The sequence below is a fragment of the Zootoca vivipara genome, chromosome 8 (genome assembly GCF_965207765.1).
Source record: "Zootoca vivipara chromosome 8, rZooViv2.hap1.1, whole genome shotgun sequence".
In the NCBI taxonomy this organism is placed as follows: Eukaryota; Metazoa; Chordata; class Lepidosauria; order Squamata; family Lacertidae; genus Zootoca; species Zootoca vivipara.
Window position 1 is genome coordinate 38,162,674 of NC_142591.1, and position 17,569 is coordinate 38,180,242.

At 46.9% G+C, this 17,569-nt stretch overlaps 1 protein-coding gene across 2 annotated transcripts; it reads right to left on the bottom strand.

The window, feature by feature from the left end:
- Positions 1-855: 855 nt before the first annotated feature.
- LOC148684812 (uncharacterized) lies at positions 856-9,194 on the bottom strand. Of its 2 annotated transcripts, none has more exons than XM_088675300.1 (2): positions 6,464-9,194; positions 856-3,064 (listed from the first exon to the last, which is right to left on the bottom strand). In XM_088675300.1, exons 1-2 carry the CDS (start codon positions 7,272-7,274, stop codon positions 2,490-2,492), a joined length of 1,386 nt encoding a protein of 461 aa, XP_088531426.1. In that variant the 5' UTR covers positions 7,275-9,194; the 3' UTR covers positions 856-2,489. The 2 variants fall into 2 exon arrangements, with proteins under 2 accessions (XP_088531426.1, XP_088531427.1); XM_088675301.1 differs by lacking the exon at positions 856-3,064 and having other exon boundaries at positions 5,105-6,964; positions 8,933-9,194.
- Between the last annotated feature and the right edge of the window lie 8,375 nt (positions 9,195-17,569).

Below are 17,569 nucleotides of genomic sequence, written 5' to 3' on the forward strand. Positions count from 1 at the left end.
CCAAATCTATGATTCTATGATTCTTCCACTCAGAGTTTTATTGTGGAATAGGAACTGCTCAAGTTCTCACTGTCCACTTGGCATTGACATCATTTTAAATGTTTTGAAGTAATTAATCCAGATTCCATTTTTCCATTTTATGACTGCTGTGGAAGTTTGTAACCACATTGCCATGTGTGGGGTGATGTTTTAGTGTATGATCTCTGTCAGCACACTTCTCCTTCCATTTTCTCCTCACTTGAGCACAGCCTAGCTTCCCTGACAGATGACCTTCCAATCTTTACTTAAATACCTCCATCAGAGAAGATCTCAGCACCTCCTAAGGCAGTTCTTATGAGATGTTGTGGCCCCATTGCATAATATTCAAACACAGTGATGTACCAATTATTCTTTTACATTTTTATCTGGGATCACACCCATACCAACTTAGCATAAGAACATCACAAGCTCTCAGACCATTTCTGTATCTGGCTGAAGTTGAACAATTTCCCCCATATTTCATGAATAAGTGATTTAAAATGGCTTTTTTTACTTCTTGATACATTCATAGGCTATCATAACCAGGTAGTAAACCACTATCTAGGATGGTGCCCTTCTTGCCATTATTATGACAAATAGAGCTACTTGCTGCACAGAAAACAACAGCGACACAGATTCTATCCAAAGAAATTGCCATCTAGCCTTGCCTTCTTTGTATGATACAACTGTGTCATGCACACAATGCAGGCAGAGGTTAAATATCTTATGATTTCAGGTGAAATTTGCAGCAACACCTCAACCTCCAATCTCTAGTTGTGTGTCGAGGCTTCCCAGAAAATTACCTTAAATAACTCACAACTGACAACAGAATTATGGTTTGGTTTTTGGCAAATAATTTAGGGCCACAACTTTATTAAATACACAATTTTAATCCGAGTGTTGGCTTAGGCTTTTGGTTATTCACTCGTCCTTCCTAAAGAAGGACTATCCCCATCTGTCCATCCAGGACAGGACTCAATCAGCTGTCCCCTTAGGACAGGACTCACCTCATCTGCCCCACGTGGCAGGACTCACATCAGCTGTCACCATTGGACAGGACTCACCTCATCTGCCCACGTGGCAGGACTCACATCAGCTGTCACCATAGGACAGGACTCACCACTGTCCGCTTGGACAGTTCCTGCTCCGACTTCCGCATGGAAGTCAAGTAAACATACCTGGGAGTGAGGAGGTGGCTGCGCCCAGTCATTCCCTCCTCACCTTCACCAAGAATGTTCCTCAAGGCTCTTGCTCTTAAAATTGGGCCCACCATTCCCGCCAATGGCGGGATGGTAAGGACAAGAGTGTAAGCCCTGAGATTCCTTTAACGGAATACTTCTATATGGAGCAAACGGAGGTGAGGGTAGGCATCCGTGTGCCACCCCCTCTACCAACCGATTAACCAACCAAAAGCCTAACCGCCAACCTAACAAGTTGTGACAATTTGCTAGCGCAGTAGGCGAAAACCAAGAGGCACAGCCAATCAGCCAATTGGAAAAATTCCTACTGACCCCTGAATACAGGCGGCCCCGAAGGCAATAGCAATGTCGTGCTAACCTGCAAGAAAGAAAGGGCGGGTGGGAGGGGTTCAAACGCCAGGCAAAAATGTGACCAGAAAATGGTGGACGCAGCTTTAAGAGGGGCCCCAACAACCAATCAGATCCAAGGAATTTGCATACACACGCCCCCCATTACTCAGCATGAGCTGTGGCCTTACACAAACCAAACCCTAAGCTAAATTTCTTAACAGCCCTACCACAATCCGCTTTATATTAGATGATATAAAGCGCTTTGTGTGTCGAGGCTTCCCAGAAAATTACCTTAAATAACTCACAACTGACAACAGAATTATGGTTTGGTTTTTGGCAAATAATTTAGGGCCACAACTTTATTAAATACACAATTTTAATCCGAGTGTTGGCTTAGGCTTTTGGTTATTCACTCGTCCTTCCTAAAGAAGGACTATCCCCATCTGTCCATCCAGGACAGGACTCAATCAGCTGTCCCCTTAGGACAGGACTCACCTCATCTGCCCCACGTGGCAGGACTCACATCAGCTGTCACCATTGGACAGGACTCACCTCATCTGCCCACGTGGCAGGACTCACATCAGCTGTCACCATAGGACAGGACTCACCACTGTCCGCTTGGACAGTTCCTGCTCCGACTTCCGCATGGAAGTCAAGTAAACATACCTGGGAGTGAGGAGGTGGCTGCGCCCAGTCATTCCCTCCTCACCTTCACCAAGAATGTTCCTCAAGGCTCTTGCTCTTAAAATTGGGCCCACCATTCCCGCCAATGGCGGGATGGTAAGGACAAGAGTGTAAGCCCTGAGATTCCTTTAACGGAATACTTCTATATGGAGCAAACGGAGGTGAGGGTAGGCATCCGTGTGCCACCCCCTCTACCAACCGATTAACCAACCAAAAGCCTAACCGCCAATCAAGCCAGCCCTGGCTTGCCGCCAACACTCAGAGACCTAACCAACTTTTTAAACCCTCAGACACATCACGCAGCCAAATATCATACCCATCAGGGGATAAGTGAACCCCATCATCCCGATATAAAAGCGGGGCTCTAACATTAATTTCGGGATGACGAATCAAACTCCCCCCGATTTCGTACACCCGTTTGGATGCTGCGCTGTTAACCCTCTTCCTAGCTCTTTCCCCAGCCAGAGGAGGAATATCACCCCGCCATTGCATCCTCTGCAACATTTGGGACCAAAAAACGACGGTATCAGGGAACCAAGTCCTTATCTCCAACAAATCTCGTAGGATAGCCAGGCGAAGAGATAACGGGTCCACAGCGGGGATGTCATTTTCTCCCAGCTGGATCACCAGGGCGGACGGGCACCCGAGCAAGAGGGCTTTGCGCCGCAGCAAAGGGAGAAGCTCCCCCCAGCGCATGCCCCTCTTGCCCATCCAGGTCACTTGGATGTTGGATGGAAGGCCAAGTCGAGGACCCAATGGCGTTTGGCCAGCGCGAAGGCCTGCCCAATGGACTATGGAATGTCCCACCATCCATATGTGCACGTCCGCGAGCCCTGGGAAAACATTGGAAAACAAACGACAAAGTTAGGAGCGCTTCCGAACATAAGATCTATACGCTGCAGATTTCCACCTGCCCAAATCCTTAATAGCATCAACCGAAAGACCCCAGTGGGCCGCCGTAGTGGCGGCCCCAATGCGAAAGGAATGAGGAGCGTAATTAGCGGCCACGCAACCGCATGCCGCTATCACCTTCCTCATAACTCTAGTAAATTGCAGCCTAGTCATCGGGTTACCATCCTGATGCACAAACAAGGGGCCCTCCCCAGCTGGCCTTTCCGCCAAGAATTTGGCTACGTCCTTAACCGGGCAGGGGCCCGTCTGCCCCGTAGCAGGCAGTCGCATTACTGCTCCTTTACCAGCCTGGTCGGTCTTGGAACTCCGAATCGTGATTAACAATTCCGTTGGTGACAGACGTATGTCCTGGAGTAGCAAACCCCCTGGCACCCCCTGACGCATCTGACCCCCTACAATTTCACCAATTCTCAAAGCGCCAAAAAAGGCCACTGAGAAGGCGGCCGAAAACAAACGGGCCTCATATTTAGACCAACACACCACCCTAAGCTTCAATCTCATTTTAGTGAGAAGATCAAAAGAAATCGGGTTCCTGGTAGGGGAACGGGGAGAACAAAGCCTACCCCATCCCTCCATGGCCTTACGCACCACAAATTTGGCGCAAGGGTCCCTATTAAAAAACAATTTCGAGAAAAATGAAATGGCCGCAGACTGGAGCTTTATGGTCCTGGCAGCCCTTCCCAGGTGAAACAGGTGTGCCAAATATTGAAGCACCTGGGAAGAAGAGGGGCGGGCCGCTCCCTCCACCGCGAGCGACTGACTGCGAAAAGTTAAAAAGTCAGTCCAAGCTTTTTGATAAGCCCGCAGGGTAGAGGGGGAAACAGAAGCAGCTACTCCCTGCAAGACTAGCAGCTGCCAAGGTTCCAAAGACGATCCGGGAAAATCTCCGGCTGATGTTGTGCGTCTGGAACCAGGGACCTGAAGCGCTCCATCTGAAATCGTGACAAAGCGTCAGCTATATCGTTGGCCACGCCCGGGACAAAACGCGCAGAGAAAATAATGTTAAAACGCAGGCACTGCAGCACGAATGCCCGCAGCAGAGCCGATACCCGAGTTGACTTAGAAGATTGTTTCGCAAGGACAGTCACCACAGCCTGGTTATCTGACCAAAAGCATACGCGGCGGTCCTTGAAGTCGTCAACCCAAATATGGACTGCAACTGCTATAGGAAAGAACTCAAGAAAAGTTAAATCCCGCGTGATTTCAGTGTCCCGCCAAGCAGGGGGCCATCTTTGTGCGCACCACCTGCCATTCCAAAACAAACCAAATCCCAGGGAACCCGCCGCATCGGAGTGCACTTGGAAATCGTTGTGCAGGTTTAAAACATCCTGCCACAAGGATACCCCATTGTATTCCTCCAGGAATACCAGCCACATCCTCATGTCAGCCTTCTCACCCTGCGATAAGCGCACCCGGTGATGAGGCTGACGCAGGCCAACGGTGCGTTTGTTCAAACGCGCACAAAAGGGGCGACCGGGTGACACAACTTTACAGGCAAAATTAAAGTGACCCAGCAACGATTGCAGCTGGCGAAGCGTCACTTTTTCCGGCACCAGCATTTCCTCTATCACCCGTCGAAGCGTGGTGATCTTCTCCATAGGTAAGCTGGAAGTCTGATTAACGGTATCCAGAAGGATACCCAGGTACGTGAGCCTGGTAGCTGGGCCTTCAGTCTTATCCGCTGCGAGGGGCACGCCCAGCTCATTGGTAAGGTCGTTAAAGGCCTGTAGCAGGGTGACGCAGTCACCCGTATCGGCCGCAGAAACCATTAAAAAATCATCCAAATAATGAGTGACCCCCGTTAATCCGGTCTTCGTGCGAAGGGCCCATTCCAAAAACGTACTAAAGCACTCGAAGGCCGCACAGGCTACGGAGCAGCCCATTGGCATGGCCTTATCAAAATAATAGGCGCCTTCAAACTGAAAGCCCAGCAACCAAAAATCATGCGGATGAATTGGTAATAATCGGAAAGCCGATTCGATATCACATTTTGCCAACAAGGCCCCCGGCCCAAACTTTCTGATCATTTTAATTGCCTGGTCGAGAGAAGCGTATTTGACCGTACAAAGCTCCGGAGGGATCACGTCGTTCACGGACGTGTCCCTAGGGTGAGACAAATTATGAATGAGCCGAAACTCACCCGGAGCCTTCTTGGGGACGATTCCCAAGGGAGAGAGGTGCAGATTGGGAAAAGGCGGAGACGCAAAAGGACCAGCCATGCGCTGGAGGGCTATTTCTTTATTAACCTTCCGCCTTGCGACCTCGTGCATCTCTCTCACCGACTTCTGGTTCCTAGGATTCCTAGCCAGGGGAACGGAAGCTATCGGAATCCGGAACCCGAAGGAGAAACCATCCCGAAGATATGCAGCCGCCTCAATATTGGGATAGGAGGCTAACCAATGTTTAAGGGCCGGTAACTTAATGGGAGAAAAAGCTAACTGAAGCAATTCACTTTGATGTGGAAGCTGCGGGGGGAGCGGGGAGGGCAGGGGCGGAACCCCTTGGCGCCTGCCTGAATCCTCCCCGACCCCCACGAAAGGGCCGCCGGCCCGCATAGCAGTTAACAGCCGGGTGGCTACCGCCACACCGGTCACAAGTGTGCGCATAAATACACCGCGGGCGCTGACACAGTCCTTTATTGAAATCCCAGCAGCGCAATTTAGGTGCCGCCTTAAAAGGCTGGGTCTTAGCCCTTTGCTGCTCGGCGGGTTTCCGTGAAACCGACGGAGCCACATACGTGGTCCAAAGGTCCAAGTCTTTCCTGTCAAAGCGGGCGGTGTCAATTTTTGACGCCCGCCTGCGAAATCTTTCATCATAAGCAATTGCGGCCGCTTCCCCTGCCATGTTATATGCTGACCTTACGATGGACTGGTACACGATAAGGTGTAGAGCCCTGCGGGGATATGCCGCTACTACTACCCCGGAAAAAACTTGATAACAATCGAGCCAACGCTCGAAAGTCCGCTCCACCTTTCTCCCCCTGCCTTTCTTCTTAGTACCAACGAGGGCGTTTCCTTGCTCAGGGACCACCTCCTCTGGTGGAGCTAAATCAAAAATGTCTACATATTTACCATCCAATATCCTAGACCTCAATTTAGAGGACAAGTGACTGCCCGGAATAATATCCCTAGTACTGTTGGTGGAAACCGTGGTTTCCGGGACCAACTCTCCGTCGAGACATTCTTGAACAGCTCCATAACGAGCACGATGCGAATTCGCTCGACGAGCCCAGGCCCAACGAGGAAGGCCAGAATCCACTTCCCCGTAAGCCCAGTACAACCCCATAGAGTGATCAGAACCCTCGGAGCTAGAGGACGAACCTGAGGTGGTCGAAGCCGAGGTATCGTCCTTGCGCCTCTTTGCCCGCCTCCTGGAACGACTTTTGTGACGACGTTTTCCGCCACTCGACGCTCTAGCCGGCACTGGGAGGGCTTCCTCGCCGGATGCCGACGAAAGCCCCTCGCGCCGCGAGGCGACGGCAAGAGTCTGGGATGGAGCAACGGGCGAAACAACAACATTAGAGGAGGCCCCCGTCCGCCCCCCCTGCCCTTGCCCACTTACTCTGCCCTTAGCCTGCCTCGCCCTCCTGGTGCGCCGAGGCTGCTTCCCCTCACTTCGTCGTTTGACGGGAGGGGGCGCCGGCACCACCATAGGAGTGGAAGAGGCATTCGGCATCAGAACACCAGAAGGCCCCACGAAGTCGTCATCCGACGAGTCAGCTGGCCCAGACGTGGTGGTCTCAGGCAGTTCCAGAATGGTCGCCATGGGGGACAGAGGCTGCGACGCCGCCACCGTAGCTTGCCCAGGGTCCAGGGATACACCTGCAGAGGTAGAGGGGGCAGAAAGAGGGTCTGGGCCTTGCCGGTCTGGAGGCATGGCCGTAGTCGCCGCCTCCCGCCCTGCTTCCAGAGGTAAACCAGCAGAGGTCGAGGCGGCAGGATGAGAGGCCGGGTTCTGTAATAAGGCATCAAGCCCAGATCCAAGCTGGGCCAGGGCCTGTGGGTCACCAGCAATGCTAGCGATGAATGCTTCCACGCGACCCGCTGCCTGCGAGGCTGGCGAACGCAGCTTCTGCGAAGCGCCCTTAATGACCCTCTTAGATTTCCCTGAAGTGGATGGGTGGGCCGCCATCCTGAACTATTAACTACTTGGAATAACAAGCAAACACACGTGGAATCACACAGGGGTGCGTATTACCACTTTAACCACTAGGCGGCGTCACCCCACCCCTCAAATATTGGAGCCTTCCCAACCAATCTGCAAAACTAACTGCAAAATATTTGGGGACACCCAGGCCTCTGAAAGGCCCCAGGGAAATCAGTTAGACTTGTATTGCAGGCTGGTGTAGGCCGGACCCCGGCACACGCCCCGGCCCCCCCCCTAAAAGGGAGGGAGAGGGAAATGCGCAGGCCAAAGCCAAACTCCCACCCACGCAACCAAATAGAATCCTTAACCAGAATACGTGAAAACTAAATTAACGTGAATTAAAATTAAATTGAATTAAACAATGGACATCAATTAAGCCAATTAAACAATGCAAGAAACCCAAAACGCAGGCCAAGCAATGTATTCCCTATCTATTGGGAAGGAACAGTATCAAAACTAACAAGGTGCGATAACCCCCTTGAGGCCAGCCGATGGCATAGAGAACCTAAAGTAGGCTGCAGTACTCAGGCCTCCAATTAAAGGCAAGGAGTAAAAGTTTTTTCCTTTCACTTAACCAAAGCAAGCCCACGCAGGTCAAAGCCAATTATAATCCAATTGAATCAATTAAGATTCCTAAATAAAAGGATATAAATTAAATCAAGTAATTAAAGGAAACCAATAAGTTAAAATGACCCAATAAGCTAGTCAGGCAACACAATAAAGTCAAAGCCTGTTCAAGGGACTTCAATATAGGCTGAGGGAAAAGGCAATTAAATTTGTAGGTGTAGTAACAACTCGTGGCCAGTAGATGGCGCCAAACGCCCAGAAACTGGCTGCAAGCACTCAAGCCTCGAAATAAACTGCAGCCAGGAAAAAATTTTTCCTCAGCTAAAACAGATGCAAACAGAAAACAAACGCTATACAGGACACAAAAACTAGAGGCCCCCCAGGTGAATCAAGTGAGGGGACCCCCTCCCAAGGTCCTAAAGACCCAGCAACCCCCCTCAAACCGCTCCCCCCAATGCACAAGCAGCAGCTCTCTGCTTAATAGCAAAGGGGGTTGCAAGCATTAAAATGGCGGACGCAACGTGCAAACCAGGCACAATAACGGCCTGGCGCCCTCCCAATGATGCACCCCCACCCCGCAGGCACCCCAGGGGGGGCGGCAAACGCCACAGCCCCCAATAAGCCAAATTAGAGGCCCCCAGCAGAGCGCAAGCAGCCTCAATGCTCCTCAGCCGGCAACAGCCCTATTAACCACCCACGTGGCTCCAGCCCAGCCCAGCCCAGCCCCAGCAGGAAAACGGCCAGGCAAGGAGCCAGGAGCCAAGGCTCCCTCAGGGTACCAAGGCCCCCTTGCCCACCAAGAGCCACAGCAGGCTAGCCAAGGCAAGCGGGGGGGGGGGGAATTTAAAGAATTTAAAGGAATCTAAAGGGGGGTGCGCCCTTTAAATAAAGTGGGATGCCTGTGCGGGGGGGGGGACTCCCAACGCCCCCAGCCGAGGCCGAGCCGTAGGGGAAGGGAGTGGGGAGGGAGGGGAGGGGGAGAATCAAAACGGAGCTAAATAAGGCAGTAAATGAAAGCTAAAAATCAAAAGCAAGCAATAAGCTGAATAAATCAGCAAATTAAATAAGCCAGATACAACCAGACTCCAGGAATCCAGGAACGCTCTCTTGCCAGACAGGAACCGATAGAAACACACAGTTCAAACGCCAGGCAAAAATGTGACCAGAAAATGGTGGACGCAGCTTTAAGAGGGGCCCCAACAACCAATCAGATCCAAGGAATTTGCATACACACGCCCCCCATTACTCAGCATGAGCTGTGGCCTTACACAAACCAAACCCTAAGCTAAATTTCTTAACAGCCCTACCACAATCCGCTTTATATTAGATGATATAAAGCGCTTTACAATTTGGCACAGTTGGTTTTCACCCAACCTATGCCTAATAAAAGATAAAATTTTAAATACCTTTGACTGGGAATATGTACCAATGTAAATATAATACTGTTGCTGTCTCTTCTCTATTTATAGTGTTCTTTGGACACATTAGTCAAGAACCCAGCTTCAGTGTGGCTTCTGATTCTGTCATCTTATCAGTGCCCCTCATGCTGCATTATGGTTCCTTTACTGGTGAGCTTCTAGGTATCTCAGATATTTACAATGAACCATATTTGGACTCTCAACAGTACATTTGGTTCCCATTCCCCTTAATATTTGCGATGTGTCAGCACTGTGTGTTCTTTGTGACTCATTCTCAACCTGGATTGTAAGAGTCATGTTGTGAACAATCCAATATGTGCTGGCAATAAGCTGAGCAGGAATTTCGTAGAAGATTCCAGCCCCTGAGATTTCTCTTTCTGTAGATTTTGTTTTTCAATCACACATAACACAGTGACTCATTCTCACTGTGTGCCTGTGGTTTGTTGCCATTCACTGTTTACATGCCTCTGACATTGCTGCATCTCATAATGACCTTGTGCTACCATCTGTTGCTGCTGAATTGGGTGCTGAAACATCCTTACTTTACTCAAAAGTAGTGTTTAGAATTTCCTCTTCTGGTTTCAGTTCAGTAATTTGCATTTAATAAAGTAAGCTGCTCTCAACTATGAAATAATCTTCATATAGAATAAGTATTGTCCCGGGAGTGGGTATTTTTTAAAAAAATAAAAATAAAAATCATTGGATAAAACTTCAATGTGTGTAGGGCATTCGAGCGTCAGACAGAAAATATTTCTCTCTCACTCTCGTTTTTCTCACTCAAAACTCTTTTCACTTCTTAAAAACAACAAAAGCAAACTCCCTCTCAATTCTTAATCAGCCCCCGTCAGCACTGACAATGGTCAGAGATAATGAGAACTGTCCATGATCATGGCCATGTATATTAAGAAACACAGCAGGAAGAGGAAAGAAACAGAAATCTCAAGGGGGGAAAACCTTCTAAGAAATTCTTCTAAGAAATATGGCTCTTACAATCCAGTTTGAACAGGCAGATGATTATCACTTTCATGTTTGAAGCTAATAATGATTTCTATTTGCATATTCAGTTATTTACACTGCCAAATTTCATGACATGGACACATGTCGATGGTAGGGCTGGATCTGCCAAAATGAATGGAAGCTGCAGAACCACATGGCAGGGATCATGAACAACTCCCATTCATTTGAACTGGGTTTGAACTAGTTAAGCGCCCGGTGTATTTGCCTTGAATCAACCCTCAAAAAGGCTTTCGGAAATGGTGAGGATTGTTCATGTAGCTGCCACCCACAATGTGCTTGCATACATCAGTGAATAATTTGCAGCCCCTCTGTAATTACTAGAATTGGTTAATACTGATCTCTATTTCTGTCCTTTTAATAGAATTCTTCCTGAACACCTATTTGCAATGGTGTTAGGTTACCATTTAGGAGTAGAAAATCATGAGCTTAAAATACTCTTCAGCTCTAAGGACAAATTGCATAGACACTCCCCTGAGTCTTCAGGTTTCAGTTCAGTATTTTGTATTTAATAAAGTAAGCTGCTCTCAACTATGAAATCCTCTTCATGTAGAATAAGTATTGTCCAGGGAGTGGGGTTTTTTATATATAAATATCATCGATGGATAAAACTTTAATATGCGCAGGGCATTCAAGTATCAGACTGAAAATGCTCCTTTCTCTTCCCCATTTTTCTCACTCAAAACTTTTTTCACTTCTTTTTTTTATAAAAAAAAACAAACAAAAGCAAATCCCCTCTCTATTTTTAGTCAGCCCTAGTCAGCTTTGGCAAATGGTCAGAGATGATGGGAACTGCAATCCAAATCCAGGTTAGCCATCCCTGCATTATACAGCAAAGGGGCAGATAGGTGCAGGGCCTTTTTTCAGCTGGAACTCATCAGAACTCAGTTCCAGCACCCTTCTAGTGGACGCCATTGCCATTGTAAGAGAACAAGGGAGGCGTTCATGGTGAGTTCTGGCACCGCTTTTCCTAGCAAAATAGCACTGGATATGTGAATCATGTCTCCATTTTGTTTCGTTTATGACCTGCTTCTAGCCCCAAATTTAATGATAACAGGGGAAATGGACGCCAGGAGCAGACTGAGTATGCCAGGAACTGATGCAGGGCCAGATGTGAAGATAACTTATACTGAATTAAACCATACAGCTCAATATTACATAAGGAAGGGCCATAGCACCATGACAGAGCATAGTATTTGCATGCAGAAGGTCCCAGGTTCAATCCCATCAACTCCAGGTAGGAGTGGACTCCTGAAGAGCCACTGTCAAGGCAGAGCCAGATGGTCCAGTAGAAAGCAGCTTCCTATGTTCCTATACTGCCAACACTGACTGACAGAAGCTCTGCAGGGGGTTCAGTCTTTCTGAGACCTACCTTAAGACTGAAGCTGGGGCCTTTTGCAACCAAAATGTGTGCTCTGCTTCCTCTCCTGAGCTTCATGGCTTTCTTAGCAATCATCATTTTTGTTCGCATTTACCTTTCATTAGGTAAAGGTAAAGGTACCCCTGACCATTAGGTCCAGTCACGGATGACTCTGGGGTTGCGCGCTCATCTCGCTCTATAGGCCGAGGGAGCCCCTGTTTGTTCGCAGACAGCTTCCGGGTCATGTGGACAACATGACTAAGCCACTTCTAGCAAACCAGAGCAGCTCACGGAAACGCCATTTACCTTCCTGCCGGAGTGGTACCTATTTATCTACTTGCACTTGACGTGTTTTTGAACTGCTAGGGGGGCAGGAGCTAGGACCGAACAACGGGAGCTCACTCCATCGTGGGGATTCGAACCGCTGACCTTCTGATCGGCAAGCCCTAGGCTCTGTGGTTTAGACCACAGCGCCACCCTTTCATTACCATCCTTTCATTACCATCCTTTTAAATGATTGGATTTTCAAGCACTGAATCAATTAACACATTCACATTCTAGGCCACAGTTTGAAAGCTCATACAACTGGAAGAGTTAATCAACTTGTATATTTCCTATAAATAAGTTATAGCACAACCATTACATGAAGTACCTGGTTCAAATTATGTCAAGCCTTATGCTTCTGATGAAGGGTAGAGAGGCACAACATAAAGATGGAGCCACCCCCTCCAAACATTTGAACTGGTGCCCAGCGAAGCCATGGCAATTAGCTGTCAGTATGAAATGCAAAATAAAATCGCTTTGAGATTTCTGTAGCTATATCTTCAGATGCTGCAACTCTGATATATATAACATAGTATAGTATATTGAAGCTGAGTTGCATACACATAATTGCAGAAATCCCTATGTATGTTCATAGCAGTTTTTAAAGGTTCTGCCAGGGGGACCATTCCAATTGTTCATGTAATGCATAGGTGTATACCATGGTCACAGCTACTTTGCCCATATGGCCATGAGAATGTGTGAGTCGCAAACGAGGATTTGCAGGAAAAACACAGACTTTGTGACTGTTGTTAAAACTGCTTTTTTAATTAAAAAAAAGAAAAATAGAAGAGTTTGGTGCAACAGAGAAGCTAACACAACAGAGCCTTACCTAACTCCCTTCTCACTGTATTCAAACCTTGTTTTTAGTACTCTACTAAAAGCACCATTCCCCCCCCCAGTTTTATTTCATCCCTGCTTTACTCAAACCTCTGCTGTTGCTTAAAACAGGTATTTGGCTCTGTATTCTTCCACTCTTGCTTTGATCAAACCTTTGCTGTTGTTTAGAACTGCCATTTTCCTCTGTGCCCCACTATCTTGTGCCTTCTCTTTTGCTGCTATCTCTTACCCTGACTTCATATTTATTTTTATGTATATGGGAAGATAGACTTACCACTCATACAAATTTTTCAGCACAGACAGCTTCTGGTTGTGTGGTATTTGGGGGGTAAAACAGTAATTTTGCATAAAGCACTCCATAACATTTACACAACACATCATTTGTTTACTTCATCAATTTGCTAAAAAAAACATTAGTTTTCCAAAAGCCTCTTAGTAACAGATGCTTCTAAAAAGTATGTACACATTATTAAAATAATATACCTTTTACCTCAAAAAGGTCATCAGAATGTATAATTATAATAAAATGCATCAGTAGGCTGAGCTCATTTGTATTCTCTATTTTTAAAAGATGTGTTATAGGAGTTGTTGTTTTTCATTTCAAGCATTTCCTAACATTTTCTTGCTTTGATAGCACATACCAAAGATCTAAAGCAGAGGATATCTGAGTGAGCATATATCCACTAATGTAATGGGACATCTAATCCATCTCATCCCCTCTGCAGCCCCACAATCTTCTCAAAAAGGTTTCCCACCCCCTCGGAGCATGTTTATGGGATCCACCCGCAAGTAGACCCAAGTGGATGCTACACATAAGCTAGAAAGAATATAGGCTGAACTGAAGCAAGAAATGGCAACATCAGAGATTAAGAGAACTTTGTTACGCTATTAGAGAATGGGTTGATCAGAAGTAAATATAACGAGACTTAATAGATATTTATGGACCAATAAGGGAGTATCCATTTTTACCTATGTGTATACTTGGCCTACTAGGGACACGGATGATGCTGTGGTCTAAACCACAGAGCCTAGGGCTTGCCGATCAGAAGGTCGGCAGTTCAAATCCCCACGACGGGGGAGTTCCCGTTGTCCGGTCCCTGCTCCTGCCAACCTAGCAGTTCAAAAGCGCATCAAGTGCAAGTAGATAAATAGGTACTGCTCTGGCAGGAAGGTAAACGGCATTTCAGTGTGCTGCTCTGATTCGCCAGAAGCGGCTTAGTCATGCTGGCCACATGACCCGGTAGCTGTCTGCAGACAAATGCCGGCTCCCTTGGCCTATAGAGCAAGATGAGCGCGCAACCCCAGAGTCATCCACAAGTGGACCTAACGATCAGGGGTACCTTTATAATTAACCAATAAGTTGAAACTGACACGGGGACAAATAGAAGAAGACGGCTTCACCCCAGTATGGTTCCCCTTTATCACATACACAGCCCAACAAGATAATGACAAAAATCCACCATCAGCATACAAATCAATATGGCTAACCTGACCCAAAACAAGCACTCACCCCACTCACACATAAAGCAAAGATCACCACAGCCAACCACAAAAGAAGAACATATCCTAGGCCAACCCCAACATCTCTCACCATCAAAGGAACACAAGTAAACAGCAGAGAACCTACACAAGCGACGCTGACAAACCCCCCACGCACACATTAAGTAAAATAGAAACATTGTCACATGACCCCACCCCTCACACCCTCCTCCATCTATCTCTCTTCCCCTTTCCTCCCCAATGTCTCAACAATTGAAACTGATCTGTAAATATGAGAGACATTGCATATATCTTTGTAAACTAAGAAAACCAATAATAATAATAATAATAATAATAATAATAATAATAATAATAATAATAATGGACTAAAATAATCTACAGTACTTGATGTCATGAATTTAACTCAGAAAATTCATGTCACGACCCCAAATTATGGTTGAAAATCCACTTTTTTCAACCTTAAGTGTTGCCAAGATGATGGGAATGCGTGTGCCTGCATGTACACAGTTGCAGGGCATGCATGATTGCAGCTCATGAATGGTGCCCACAACAGTTCCTCCAGTTTGCAAATATCCCCACAAGCCTGAAAAAGTTTGTGACTCCTGGCTTACCTAAATGAAAGAAATGAACTTAATGGATAACACACTGAGCTGCCCTTAGAAACCTCTATGTGCTAAGTCACCGGCAAAATAACCTGAAAAGATAATTGACAAACACATGTGTACTCTTCATTAAAAGCACAAAAAGTAGAGGTCACAACATCCCAAATACTAATGACCTCTTTGTTCTATCATAAAGAGCAGAGGTGCAAAACACCCATGTGGCACACAGACACCACAGTAATATTATGATAATTAAATTACATTTGTTTCTGACTGTGATTCCCCTCTCCAGTAGTTAACCTATTCAAAGATACACAAGAAACAATGATGCATCCCCTAATGTGAATTGTAGCATGAAGGCAGCTTTGTAATGTATTATGAGCCCTTGACAGAGACCAAGAAAGAATAGCTAACTAACTCACCACCCAAGGGCACAACTGAGCCAAACTTAAACAGTTTTAAGTCCATGGAGTTTGAAGCTCCTGCTTTACGCTCCAGCCGATAACTGGAACTTAAGTTCTTTAACTTTGACCGGATTATGCTATTATTAGCTAATTAACTAAAGCGAGTAATGCTATTAAAAGCATATATCTCACAGTATTAATGCCTAATATATTCACAGCCTCAATCTTCTCTTTGCTTGTCTGAAAAAAAACACTCATTCCCAATATGAAACTGCCCAGCCATGCCTTTCTTATATCAACCCATTGTCTAGCAAGTATGACTCTGTAATTGGAAATGCTTGATCTTTAATGATTTTCATAATGTATCTGAATGCCTCGTGCAGCTTTTCTGAGCTCAACAGCAGTAGGGAAAACATTAAATACAAATCATCTGGCTGTTTTAAAGTATGGCTTTGCAAGAACAGGTTTGTAGAGTGCAAGCACTTTTTCTTTTCGCAGAAGGGATGGCCTAAATGTAACAGTCTCCTATTAATTTAAATTTGACAATAACTTCGCATATCAAGGATTACAAAGTAAAGCTGGTAGGAAATTGATCATGGAATTGATTTTATTTAAAGTAGGTAATAAAAAATTTCAGAACTTTCCATAGCAGTGAAGCTCTAAGTAGAGCATTGTTGTACATCCTAGGGGGAGTTAGGCAATACATACCAAGTCCAGAAATTACATCTAGAATTCCATAATTAGAGTGTTAAACCAGGCCTGTGTTATTTAACATGATCTACTATTTAAAATTAAAGTATACTTTACCTCAGAAAAAAACTTTCATTTGCATGAAAGCAGCTATGATGAACTGGTGGCCCACCAGATGTTATTGGACTCCAACTTTATAATGCCTGCCAGCATGGGTAATGGGTAATAATGGGAGTTGTAATCCAGCAGTAACTGGACAGTCACAATTTTGCCACCTCTGCACTTAAGACCAGGACAGTGGGAAAGCTAAAGGACCACAGAGCCATTTAGAGAAAACCACTTCCACGCCTGCGTCGGAGGTGGTGTTGTGGGCGTCACGCACTGAACACTCGCGTAGGGGCTGAGAGCTCAGCACCTTCGCGATTGGGGGGGGTTCCCACCTGCGTCAACCCAGAGTCGACCAATCCGGTCAATCGGGGGCGTGGCAAGCCGTTCTTAAGCAGACCGCAGACGGGAACCCGGTCTCTTCCGCCCCAGCTCCCAGCTGCATCGGTTCAGTTTGGAGCTCCGCATCATCTTCAAAAATTTTTCTCTCTACCCCTACTATTTTGCTCCCATTCTCGTTCCCCTTACCTCTCACTTCGTTTGCTTGTTATTTTCTTTACAGACACAAATTTAAGGACTGGTTTCTGCCGCGCCAAGCCGCCCTCCGTTAAGCTAGGGGCTCTTGGGCTCGCGATTGGGGGGGTTCCCGCCTGCGTCAGCCCAGAGCCAACCAATCCGGTTGGTCGGGGGCGTGGCCAGCCGTTCTTTAGCAGACCGCAGGCGGGAACCCGGTCTCTTTCGCCCCAGCTCCCAGCTGCATCGGTTCACCCACCCGCCCACCCTTTAGGCTAGGCTGACACTGCTATGGACTTCGGTTGGTCACCTGGTTGGCCAGGGGCCTGGTAGGACTTTTCCCACTTGGGCTAGCCAAGATGGGTTTTTCGCCTACCTCATAGCAATCTGTCACAACTATTGGTTTGGCGGTTAGGCATTGGATATTACAGTAAAAGATTAAAGGGGAGGCAGGTAGCACCCTCTCCTGCCCAGGAAATGGAGGGGTATTCCATTAAAGGTTTCTGGGGGTGGGGCTTGGTCCAGAGCCTGGTGAGGCCAGGGCCGTAAGGCACGCCCCTAACAGTGATCACAGGAGGAGTTTCGGTTGATGTACATCACTGAGATCCTTACTGGTGGTTAACTTCTCCCAGACTCCAACACACGGGTTGGAGTCGGACATAGTCGGTTAGGATCCAATGCCTAAGCCAATACCGCTCAACACCCGTAACCAATAAAGTTGTGGCCTTTTCGCCCAATTAAATCTATCTTTCATGTCTTGTGTTTTATTTCCACTGGGAAGGAGGGACATTGCCACACAAGTAGGCTGAGTCAATGAGAGAATGAAGTTGTAGGGTGAGAGTCCAAACGCCAGCCTGACATAGACTGAAGTTTTTTCCAGGCCTGGGACAAATTAACAGGGTGTTCTTTCAAATAACATAACTCAGAATATTATTGAATGGAATGT

What these genes read in the sequence shown, in the direction of transcription:
- LOC148684812 (XM_088675300.1), bottom strand. Translation starts at nt 7,274, where the DNA reads ATGGCGGCCCACCCATCCACTTCAGGGAAATCTAAGAGGGTCATTAAG. An exon ending in CTCGGCTTCGACCACCTCAG is followed by an intron (nt 3,065 to 6,463) that starts GTTCGTCCTCTA and finishes ATGTTTTCCCAG; the next exon opens with GGCTCGCGGACGTGCACATA.